This window comes from Pelophylax lessonae, assembly GCF_965119305.1.
Source record: "Pelophylax lessonae genome assembly, chromosome: 8".
Lineage (NCBI taxonomy): Eukaryota > Metazoa > Chordata > Amphibia > Anura > Ranidae > Pelophylax > Pelophylax lessonae.
In genome coordinates, this window is record NC_138775.1 from 68,901,547 (window position 1) to 68,913,899 (window position 12,353).

Sequence of the window (12,353 nt, forward strand, 5' to 3'; positions counted from 1 at the left end):
CTGTATGTGTCACTTGTTCTATCAGAATGCTGCTACCTATCAAATTCTGCAACCGGAAGTGACGTTCGGACGATAAAAACTTACTGCGCAGGCGCCATGCATTCTAACATGGCCGCTATGCGTTCCAATAGGTTTTCTAATGTGACAGAACACAAAGCCGCGGCAGACATCTTCTTACACCCACGCAAGTCTTGAATTTCACATTTATTTTAGCAGTAAACTCACCTTATAGACTGAATAACAGTATTACATTTCTATTATTGTAATATAGTAAATATAGCGAGAAACCTGCAGGTAGAAGGTGGGGACGGCCATCTTAGTACACCTCGCACTGCTCAGCAACAAACTGATTATCTAGTGAAATAGACTATTTCCCTTGGTCACGGTGAAATAGTCTATTTCAGTCTATAAGGTGAGTTTACTGCAAAAATAAATGTAAAATGCAAGACTTGCGTGGGTGTAAGAAGATGTCTGCTACTGCTTTGTGTTATGTCACATTAGGAAACCTATTGGAACGCAAAGCGGCCATGTTGGAACACATGGCGCATGCGCAGTAAGTTGTTCTTGTCCGAACGTCACTTCCGGTTACAGAATCTGATAGCGGTATTTTGATAGAACATCTCTATTGCATATTTCCCCTCACTTCCTGTCCCGCTGACAACGTTTTTTACGAGACAGGAAGTGGGGCGATATCTCTTACAGGAGGGGACCTCAAACTACGGCCTTCCAGCTGTTGCGGAACTACACATCCCATGAGGCATTGTAAAACTCTGACATTCACAGACATGACTAGGCATGATGTGAATTGTAGTTCCTGAACAACGGCAGGGCCATAGTTTGAAGACCCCCGTTCTACAGCAACAGGGTTGCTTTTTTAGTAGAGTAGGGAAAAGCTAGAACCCCTATCAGATATAACATTTCTGTCAGTGTGCCTGTTGCAGATTTCCCCTCACTTCCTGTTTGGTAAAACTGTTGTCAGCAGGACAGGAAGTGAGATGAAATCTTGAATAGAGTGCTGGACAGAAGTAAAAACCTGACAGGAGGTCTAACTCTTTCCCACTCTACCCAAAACTAAAAAAAAAGTTTCAGGCTGGCAAAGCTTTAGAAGCATCATTATTTTTTAGGTACACTGACTATGGCTCCTGGAATTTTTCCAACCATGTTAAAAATCAAATGCTACCTATACAGGGACTGAATGTATTTATTGAAGATATGATATTAAAATACTACTTCAGGTAACAGTCAGCTGTATGCTGGTATAATGTATAAACAGGCATTTCCGGCAACACAAAGCTATAGCCATAGTCAGATAAATCTCATGAAAGCAGAAAGGAAACTGCAATTGGTTTCCAGAATAAAATGGTTACAAAGCTTGAGATGGCGTAGGCAGAGTACCATTCTTTCACTTCACAGACCTAAAATAGACCTCAAATGAGTTACCATATCTGCCGGTCTATTTTAACAAATTTCTCTACTTCTGTTCTCATGTTTCTAAAACATGACATCCCTCAATACATTATTAGCCCCCACCCTGTGCTACTCTTTTGTTCCCCTGGAATCAAGTCTAACCTCAAAGCTGCTGTATAACAGCAAGTATATAGCTATCAGTTTCCTTAGTTGAATTAGATCTGACTGAGATGTAAAGAAGTAAAATAACAAAAAAAACGCTTTTGCTGAAATATTTACGTTCAATCTAGAGATTTCAACCGCAGTCCTTCTTTCTGCCACTAGATGTCCTCAGTCTGATGTGACAGCATTATATAGCCCAATTCCTATGAGCCCAGGTGGTCCCAGCAGACAGTGATTGGCTCATTTATTTATCATTCAGACCTCTCCAGAGCAATGTCGGGGCAAGGTCATCCAGCACAAAGCAAAGATGCCAAACTGCGCCTCCCTCCTTCCCTTAGGGTTAGGGTCATAAAGTTCAGTTGCCGGCAGCGGTGGATTGCCTCGCACTACGCTGCTCTGAAAAAAAAAGTACTGGACACAGCACTTTTTTCACCGCACACCACCACAACGCAACGGTGTGAGCCGGGCAGATAGGGAGACAAGGCATTCAACTTTTTAAATCTGAATTTGTAAATCTAAACTTCTATCATGGTGGGACTGCAATAGAAAAGTCGTCCAGCCCAGTCCCACCGCATGTGGTGTCAATGCACCCTTACACAATCGCATTTTTTTTTAATGCAAAGAAATGATCTTTGTACTCCTATTGCCCCTATTGACTCATTCTTTGCCTAGGCAAGGGTGGCATGCCCTCGGTCCGCCCACAGAATACCATCATACATCCCAGGAGGCTAAAAGCAATCTGGATCATGGCCAGTAGGGGGCTGACTTTGAGTCAATTGGCTCCCCAATGGGGAAATGGCGGCGCGGAAGATCAGAAGCCCTACCAAGAATAGTGTGCATAGTAGACTATGAGAGAATATCACTTACAGATATATTTCTGTCTACCTTCTTCCCAAAAAAGTGACTGACAATTGTGCCATTGTCATATTAGTGGTGTTCCCAGGAATACATTGAAGAGATAGAGCAAATATTTGATCTGCTGTTTTTAGGCAAATCATCTGCCCATGTGTTGATAGACAAAACAGTCTAATAAAAGGTGCAATTTTACATCTCCACTGAATAATCACTGTATGGCTTTCTACGGGAATACTCATATCAACACGCCAATGTTACATTAAAAATCGGTTGGATTTTTTTTTCATCTATTTATTACTGCATGCAATTTTTTAAACATCTATGAAACCATCATTTAAATGTCAACCATGCTTGATGCAACTGTGTAAGGTATAGGCTTAATTACATGATGAGGGCATGAGATAGTCCAATATTCACATATATGCAGAGAATGGACAATTTTTCTGAGACGTTTGCCAAAGCATGTCACAATCATGTGATTATAACTACCAGTGACCATTATTGAGCAATCATTTGTATAAATAACAGATGTTTTTACCAATAAACTGCCATCTCCTTTTGTTAGAGTTGGGCAAACAGTTCGACCCGAGCAATACTGCATTCTGCGCCTTGACTGGGCAAAAGCTGGTTGTTAAGGAGCAGGGCCGGGGCCACGGCATCCTTAACAACTGATGAGTCATCAGCTGTCAATGAGCTTCCCCCACTGACAGCTGAATAGAAACGAAAAACATTTGCTGGTAAAAACAAATGGTAAAAAAAAAACGGCGTGGGTCCCCGGCAATTGCAACCGCAAGTCAATTTAAATGTGATTTGACTTTTTTTTATTTTTTTTTTTTTTTAGAAATGTAATTTTTGCTGCAGCATGTTCTATGCATGCTACAAATGTGCCACTTTACAGGCAGACTAAGGGGACCCCCCAGGCACTCACTGTGCAGGTTCAGCTGCATTTTTGGATAGTCAGATGCAGATGTTGAGGACCTAGGTCCCCTGGATTTTGGGGATGCAAGGTCCTGTAGTTGGGGATGTCAGATCCTGATGCTGGAGATCTGGGTCCCCTGTATGTTGGGAATGACAGATCCTAATGTTGGAGATCTGGGTGTCTTGTATATTGGGAATGTCAGATTCTAATGTTGGAGATCGGGCCCCCTCTATGACAGGAATGTCAGATCCTGATGCTGGGGATCTGGGTTCCCTGTATGTTGGGGGTGTCAGATCCCAATGCTCAGGATATGGGTTTCCTGGATGTTGGGCATGCAACCTCCTGATCAATCATAATGCTGGTCGAATGGGTCTCTTGGATGTTAAGCAAGTTCGATCCTATGTTAGGGATCTGGGTCCCCTGCCTGTTGGGGATGTTTGACTCTAATCCTGGTGATCCTGGGCCCCCTGTATTTTGGGGATGTTAAATTCTAATGCTGGAAATCGGGGTCCCCTGTGTGTTGGGGATGTGTGATTCTGACGCTGGGGATCTGGGTCCCCTGCATGTTGGGGATGTGTAAATTTTGATGCTGGGGATCTGGGTCCCCTGCATGTTGGGGATGTTAGGCTTTAATGCTGAAGATCTGGGTCCCCATTGTGTTGGGGATATTAGGTTTTAATGCTGGGGATCTTGGTCCCCTTTGTGTTGGGGATGTTACATTCCGATGCTGGGGATCTGGGATTCCTATGTGTTGGGGATATTAGATTCTGATGCTGGGGATTTTGAGTCCCCTGTGTGTTGGGGATGTGTGATTCTGATGCTGGGGATCTGCGTCCCCTGTATGTTGGGGATGTTAGGTTCTGATGCTGGGGGATTTGGGTCCCCTGTGTGTTGGGGATGTTAGATTTTGATGCTAGGGATCTTGGTCTCCTATAAGTTGGGAATGTTGGAGTCCGATGCTGGGGATCTGGGTCCTCCATATGTTGGGGATGTGTGATCCTGATGCTGGGGATCTAGGTCCCCTGTGTGTTGAGGATGTGTGATTCTGATGTTGGGGATCTGGGTCCCCTGTGTGTTAGGGATGTTATATTCTGATGTTGGGGATCTGGGTCCCCTATATGTTGGGGATGTTAGATTCTGATGCTGAAGATCTGGGTCCCCTATATGTTGGGCGTGTTAGATTCTGAGGCTGGAGATCTTGGTCCTCTGTCTGTTGGGGATATTAGATTGCGAGGCTGGGGAGCTGGGTCCCCTACATGTTGGGGACATTAGGTTCTGATGCTGGGGATCTGGGCTTCCTGCATGTTGGGGATGTTAGGTTCTGATGCTGAGGATCTGGGTCCCCTGAATGTTGGGGATGTTAGATTCTGATACTGGGGATTTGGGTTCCCTGCATGTTGGGAGTGTTAGGTTCTGATGCTGAGGATCTGGGTCCCCTGAATGTTGGGGATGTTAGATTCTGATACTGGGGATTATTGGCCCTTGCATTTTGGGGATGTTAGATTCTGATACTGGGGATTTGGGTCCCCTGAATGTTGGGGAAGTTAGGTTCTGATGCTGAAGATCTGGGTCCGCTGTGTGTTAGGGATGTTAGATTCTGATGCTGGGGATCTGGGTCTCTTATATGTTGGGGATGTCAGGTCCTGATGACCTGTACATATTATGTCCTTATATTGGGAATATAGGTCCCCTGCATGTTTGGGGTGTTAGATTCTGATACTAGGGATCTGGGTCCCCTGCATAAAATCAATGAAAAACATAATTCTCTCCACAAAAGTAATCAAAAATTGTGTCATCATAAAAATGGTGCAGTTCTCATGAACACTTTGAAGAAAGTGCACAAATATTTGAGCTGTTGTTATTAAGTAAATCATATTTTACATCTCCACTGAATAATCACTGCATGGCTTTCTACAGGACCTCTTAATGTCACATTAAAAAATGGTTAGATTTTTTTAATATACTTTTTACTGCACATGCAATTTTTGTCTATAAGGCCGTCAATCAAATGTCCCAATCAAATGCACACAACTTTATAAAGAACAAGCCTTTTATTAATGACGCTAAGGTACATGAAGGCACGAGAAGGTCGTAAATTCAAATATTCACACACGTGTGTAATGGACAATTCTTTCCAAGCCTTTAGCCCATGTATGTCACCAACAATTGATTGTAACTGCAGGTATGGCCACTCATTTTTTATTAAGTGATCGTTCATATGAATAATAGATCCTTTGCCTATAAAACTGCCATCTTATGTTGTTCCTATGTACCCTTTGGAAAGTATTAGCACTTCTACTTTATATCCCGCATGATAGCCTATCCTTCAATCTTCAGATTCTCTAAGAATGTCCAAAAATGGCAAACAAAACCAAATGGGTTCAGTGACCTCTAGACCAGAGTGCCTGTATAATTATATTACATGCACTTCCCCCACTGTTTGAGAGTGATACAGACAGGTTGCATATCCTTTAATCCCATGGTGCAAACAAAAGCTGCCCCCCTCCCCCTCATGGTAACCTGTGCACGATATCAAACCAGCGAACGCAAGCGTTACACGTTGATTCAGTCACGCCTCTATTTCACATACCAAGGAACACTCACACATCACACTAGAGATGTAATATCCACGACAGCAAAAAAAAAAATGACAGAACAAAGCTAAACATTGTTTGCAAATTATAAATCTCCCATAGAGAGAATAACGTTTCACAAAGCATAAACCAAGCCGCGGGAACGCAGAGTCCTTCTAGCAATAACACATCTGTATATGTTTCTTATGATGGAGAACACATAATCCACTATACATAATCCATTAACCCTTGCATCCAATCAGTTGGCTGCTCCATGAGCATAAAACAACGCAGATACGTGGAGAAAGGAAACAGGGCTTTAGCATGCGAGATGGAACGCAATTAACATGATGAACTGGCAAGATAATCTACGGAACAATACAAAGCACCAAGGCTTGGCTGGGGGTTAATTCCTTTCTAGAAATCAGAGAATGATCATGTGTGGATCTGTATCAGAGTGTTAACGTAGTTCTAGAAATAAATCAAAGACAATTACGGATGGCTGTGCCTGGGTGAATGGATTATAATAGGACGAGCAGATCAGATTCGGGGGCCAGCAAGAAAATAAGCACAGCACAGATATGAAATATATATAATATATAATATATGTAATAGACTGTATATATAAACTCTACATATGGAGGAGGAAAGGAATTATCTTATATAGATGGATGTCAACAATGGGGTCCAGCAGGGTAATACTGATCTTGTAGTTGAGAATGAAATTAGCAGGGTAGTTTAGTCTGAGGGTCAGGCTGGGAGTCAATCGCTGTCATACAAATTGATTATATAGGTTTTCACTTACGGTATATGGAAAGTGGAATCTTCTGAAAATGCACAGGATGGATGGGTGGATATGTGTCTGGCAGTGGAGTATACAGTATATGGATGCTACAAGGGTCGCTATTGCATAATACAGGAAAGTTATGGAGCAAGGTCACATAATAGAAGCAGATGGATAGTGAAGTGTGATACTGGAATGGGGTTAGGATCCAGTACAGGAAAAGACAATTTTGATCAAAACTTTATTTCAGAAAAAATTTGGAACCCATTTCCAGGATCACGCTTTATCATTGGTTAATTCTTTCTTTGGGAAAATCTAGAAAGGCATGAGTTAAATTTAATGTGCATTGCTCCTGAGACATCTGAATGTTAGGATAGAAAGATAGAGAGATGGAGAGATGGAGATTGACAGATAGACAGATAGACAGATAGAAAGATAGACAGATAGACATAGACAGATAGAAAGATAGACAGATAGACATAGACAGATAGACATAGACAGATAGACATAGACAGATAGACAGATAGACATAGACAGATAGACATAGACAGATAGACATAGACAGATAGACAGATAGACAGATAGACAGATAGACATAGACAGATAGACATAGTCAGGTAGACAGACAGACAGAGAGACAGATAGATAGATAGATAGATATATAGATAGATAGATAGATAGATAGATAGATAGATAGATAGATAGATAGATAGATAGATAGATAGATAGATAGATAGATAGATAGATAGATAGATAGATAGATAGATAGATAGATAGATAGATAGATAGATAGATAGACGCTAGTAAAGTGTAACCACCATGCCAGGCAATGATGTGCGTGTCTCTCTCTAATTAATCTTTGTAATGTCATCATGTCAATATACATAAAAACAGGGTACATCTGCACTCTGCACGGACTGTCGTGCAGGCTGGACACGTTGCTGATGTTTTTATATCAGGCATGTGGTCACGCTGTGATGACAGTTACAAATAAAGGTAGCAGCACATGGTGACCACTCTTGCCACAAGCATCTACATTCATCTTTGAGTTGCAGAAAGATAATATGCACATAGTGTTACTGGAAAGGTTATCTGACTGTGTGTGTGCAAAGATCAGATCATGGATGATCTATTTTTTTCAGATCACGGGGTTTAGAGATGTCTACCTACAATATCTAGCTGAAATGTGGATGTGCTGGAAGGTTGAGGCAATTCGGAAGAGCTTAACATCTAGCTGTTTATGTGTATAGCTGACAGTAGAAAAGATCAGCTGATGTGAAGATAAGTCAGACCCTGTCTTCCATCATTTCACCATGTATGAGTATCTCAAGTGCAGTGACGAAGATATAAGGCTGGACGATGGGATTTAGAATTGAGATTTGGAGGGGTGAGGGTCCATCTGTGGCATAGAAGATGAGGTATCTGTATACAATGATCCCAGGTATACAGCATACTGGGGTCGCTAGATTCTGATCCTGGGTATACACAGATCATGGATGCTGGAGGATCTTAGGTCCTGATGTTGGGGATTAAAGGGCCCGGATATTGGGTTGTCAGGTACTGAATGTTGGGGAAAATCGAGTATGATTATTAAGATCACAGATCATAAATACTGAAGATCTTAGGTTCTAATATTGGGATTCTAAGGTTCTGAAATCCTTGGATCCTGATTTTTCAGGATTTGGATTCCTATATACTCATGATATTAGGGTTGTAGGACCTGATAATGTGGATGTCAGGTCTTGGTGTTGTGGATCTCAGATTCTGATGCTGAGATCTGGGTCCCCAGGATGTTGGGGACGCTAGGTCCTAATGTATAGAATGTTTGGTTCTGATTTTGGGGATCTGGGTCCCCTGGATGTTGGGGATGCTAGGTTCCTGATATTGGGGATGAGCTCCCTGGATTTTGGGGATTCTAGGTTCCTGATGTTGGGGATCTGGATCCCCTGGATGTTGGGAATGCTAGGTTCCTGATATTGGAAATCTGGGCCCCCTGTATGTTGGGGATACTAGGTTCCTGATATTGGGGATCTGAGTTCCCTGGATGTTGGGGATGCTAGGTTCCTGATATTGAGGATCTGAGTTCCCTGGGTATTGGGGATGATAGGTTCCTGATATTGGAGATCTGGGTCCCCTGGATGTTGGGGATGCTAGGTCCTGTGCATTGGGAACTTGGGTCTCCTGTATGTTGAGGATGATAGATCTGATGCTGGGAATCTGGGGAATGTGAATGTTGGGGATGCTATGTCATAACAGTGGGAATGTTGGATTCTAATGTTGGGGATGACAGGTCTCAATTTTGGAGATCTAGTCAGGGAAATGTTAGATTCTGTTGCTGGACCTGATTGGTCCTGGATGTTGGGGATGCTAGGTCCTGGATGTTGGGGTTGTCAGGGTCATGATGCTGTGGCTCCCTAATGCCAAGGATGTCAGGTCCTGGATGTTGGGGATGCTGGGTCCTGGATGTTGGGGATGCTGGGTCCTGGATGTTGGAGATGCTGGGTCCTGGATGTCAGAGATGTCAGGTTCTGGATGTTGGGGATGCTGGGTCTGAGATGTCGGAGCTGTCAGGTCCTGGATGTTGGAGATGCTGGGTCCTGCATGTGGGAGATGTCAGGTCTTGGATGTTGGAGATGCTGGGTCCTGGATGTCAGAGATGTCAGGTTCTGGATGTTGGGGATGCTGGGTCTGAGATGTCGGAGCTGTCAGGTCCTGGATGTTGGAGATGCTGGGTCCTGCATGTGGGAGATGTCAGGTCTTGGATGTTGGAGATGCTGGGTCCTGGATGTCAGAGATGTCAGGTTCTGGATGTTGGGGATGCTGCGTCTGAGATGTCGGAGCTGTCAGGTCCTGGATGTTGGGGATGCTGGGTCCTGCATGTGGGAGATGTCAGGTCTTGGATGTTGGAGATGCTGGTTCCTGGATGTTGAGGATGCTATGTCCTGGATGTTGGTGATGCTATGTCCTGATGCTGGGGCTCTGGGTCTCCGAGATGTCAGGTCCTGGAAGTTGGGGATGGCAGGTCCTGGATGTTGGGGATGGCAGGTCCTGAGTGTTAGGAATGCTGGGTTCTAATGCTGGGGCTCCTGTATTTTGGGGATATCATGCTCTGATGTTCGGGCTCTGGGGCTCCTGTATGTTGGGGATGCTGGGTCCTGATATTCAGGCTCTGGGTCTCCTGTATGTTGGTGGTTTCATGTTGTGATGCTGGGGCTCTGGGTCCTCTATGTTGGGGATGCTGGGTCCTGATGTCCAGGCTCTGGGTCTCCTGTATGTTGGTGGTTTCATGTTGTGATGCTGGGGCTATGGGTCCTCTATGTTGGGGATGCTGGGTCCTGATGCTGGTGCTCTGGGTCTCTGGGATGTCATTCTCTGATGTTGGGGCTCTGGGTCTCCTGTATGTTGGGGAAGTCATGTTGTGATGCTAGGGGTTGCTATGTCCTGTATGTTGGGGACGCTGGGTCCTCTATGTTGGAGAATGCTCGGTCCTGTATATTGGGGATGTTGGGTCCTGATGCTGGGGCTCTGGGTCTCCTGTATGTTAGGGATGCTCGGTCCTCTATATTAGGGATGCTCAGTCCTGTATGTTGGGGATGTTGGGTCCTGATGCTGGGGCTCTGGATCTCTTCTATGTTAGGGATGCTCGGTCCTCTATGTTGGGGATATTGGGTCCTGATGCTGGGGCTCTGGATCTCTTCTATGTTAGGGATGCTTGGTCCTCTATGTTGGGGATATTGGGTCCTGATGCTGGGGCTCTGGGTCTCCTCTATGTTAGGAATGCTCAGTCCTCTATGTTAGTGATATTGGGTCCTGATGCTGGGGCTCTGGGTCTCCTGTATGTTGGGGATGCTCGGTCCTGTATGTTCGGGCTCTGGGTCTCATGTATGTTGGGGATGCTCTTTCCTCTATGTTGGGGAATGCTCAGTTCTGTGTATTGGGAATGCTCGGTCCTGATGCTGGGGCTCTGGGTCTCCTGTATTTTGGGGATCTGGGTCTCCTGTATTTTGGGGATCTGGGTCTCCTGTATTTTGGGGATCTGGGTCTCCTGTATGTTGGGGATGCTCGATCCTCTATGTTGGGGATGCTGGGTCCTCTATGTTGGGAATGCTCGGTCTTATATATGCTGGGGCTCTGGGTCTCCTGTATGTTTGGGGATGCTCGATCCTCTATGTTGGGGATGCTCGGTCCTGTATATTGGGGATGTTGGGTCCTGATGCTGGGGCTCTGGGTCTCCTGTATATTGGGGATGCTCGGTCCTGATGCTGGGGCTCTGGGTCTCCTGTATATTGGGGATGCTCGGTCCTGATGCTGGGGCTCTGGGTCTCCTGTATATTGGGGATGCTCGGTCCTGATGCTGGGGCTCTGGGTCTCCTGTATATTGGGGATGCTCGGTCCTGATGCTGGGGCTCTGGGTCTCCTGTATATTGGGGATGCTCGGTCCTGATGCTGGGGCTCTGGGTCTCCTGTATATTGGGGATGCTCGGTCCTGATGCTGGGGCTCTGGGTCTCCTGTATGTTGGGGATGCTCGGTCCTGATGCTGGGGCTCTGGGTCTCCTGTATGTTGGGGATGCTCGGTCCTCTATGTTGGGGAATGCTCGGTCCTGTATATTGGGGATGCTGGGGCTCTGGGTCTCCGGGATGTCATGTTGTGATGCTGGGGTTGTCACCATTAATGTCAGGATGTCACACAGAGGACGGCTAGTCACACATGAGCTTGGCTTACCTCCGGCCAGCTCCCCCGGCTCGTCCATCCTTGCCCCCTCCAGAGAAAGCCGAGATCCTCGCACCGATCCGAGCGCTCTCTCCCGTCCGGCCCCCCTACCCGCCCCCCATGTCACTGAGGCACCGGGCGATCCCTGGCAGCTCCGGCCGGCATCTCCTTCACATCCGGGCGACCGCGGTTCTCATGGCAACCGCTCCAGTCTCCTGTCACTGCGCACTGGTGGAGAAAGGGTTAACCTGCCCGGGGGGGCGGGACTGGGATTAACTCCCGCTGGAGTGGAGAGGGTTTTAGGGATGGAAGTGACGCCACTGGCTAGGGAGAAGGTGGGCGGGGATTTGTTGAGAGCTGGGCGGCGTATGGGAGAGCGGAACACGCTGGTGGGCGGAGCCTAGAACTCTTCATTGACGGCCCCGGGCGCCGTGTCCGCTGTCATCTGGGGGCAGTGATGTGCGATGTGACAGTGCGGAGCCATCGTGTGTTGTATACACAGCGCTGTGTTATAGGACGATGTATAGTGCAGTGTACGGTGTATAACACAGCGCTGTACACAGTACTGGGAGGAGATCTCCATGAATAGAATAAATTTCAGTTTATTTCAGCTGGATAAAGTGTGTCCGTCCATTGGAGAGGATGACATTCCCAGTGCACTGCATACAATGAACGAAGTCTGGAGCAGCTGTGCACAGTAACCAATCAGCTTCTGTCTTCCACTTGTTCAGTTAAGCTTTAAAAATAAAAGCTAGAAGCTGATTGGTTGCCAGGCACAGTTGTTCCAAATACTGGCTGCTCCAGTTTTATGGTGGCCACCACTGACCAGCTCCCACTAGGATCCCACCAACCAATCACAAGGGTAGGGAATGATTGGCCCGTGCAACTGACAGCTTCCCGGTGGGTTCGGATCCAATTCTGAACATTCCCGAGCTCACTGG

General features: G+C 45.8%; 1 protein-coding gene across 17 annotated transcripts in view; it reads right to left on the reverse strand.

Moving 5' to 3' along the window:
• Positions 1-11,692, reverse strand: part of CACNA1D (calcium voltage-gated channel subunit alpha1 D) — a 537,366-nt gene extending 525,674 nt beyond the window's left edge. For 9 of the 17 annotated variants that reach the window (XM_082266513.1, XM_082266517.1, XM_082266516.1 and 6 more), the window contains exon 1: positions 11,425-11,673. In XM_082266513.1, coding sequence (XP_082122639.1) covers positions 11,425-11,452 — 28 coding nt within the window. In that variant the 5' untranslated portion in view covers positions 11,453-11,673. Of the gene's footprint in view, positions 1-11,424 lie in introns of all 17 variants that reach the window. The other 8 variants (XM_082266520.1, XM_082266512.1, XM_082266523.1 and 5 more) reach the window with 3 other exon arrangements.
• Between the last annotated feature and the right edge of the window lie 661 nt (positions 11,693-12,353).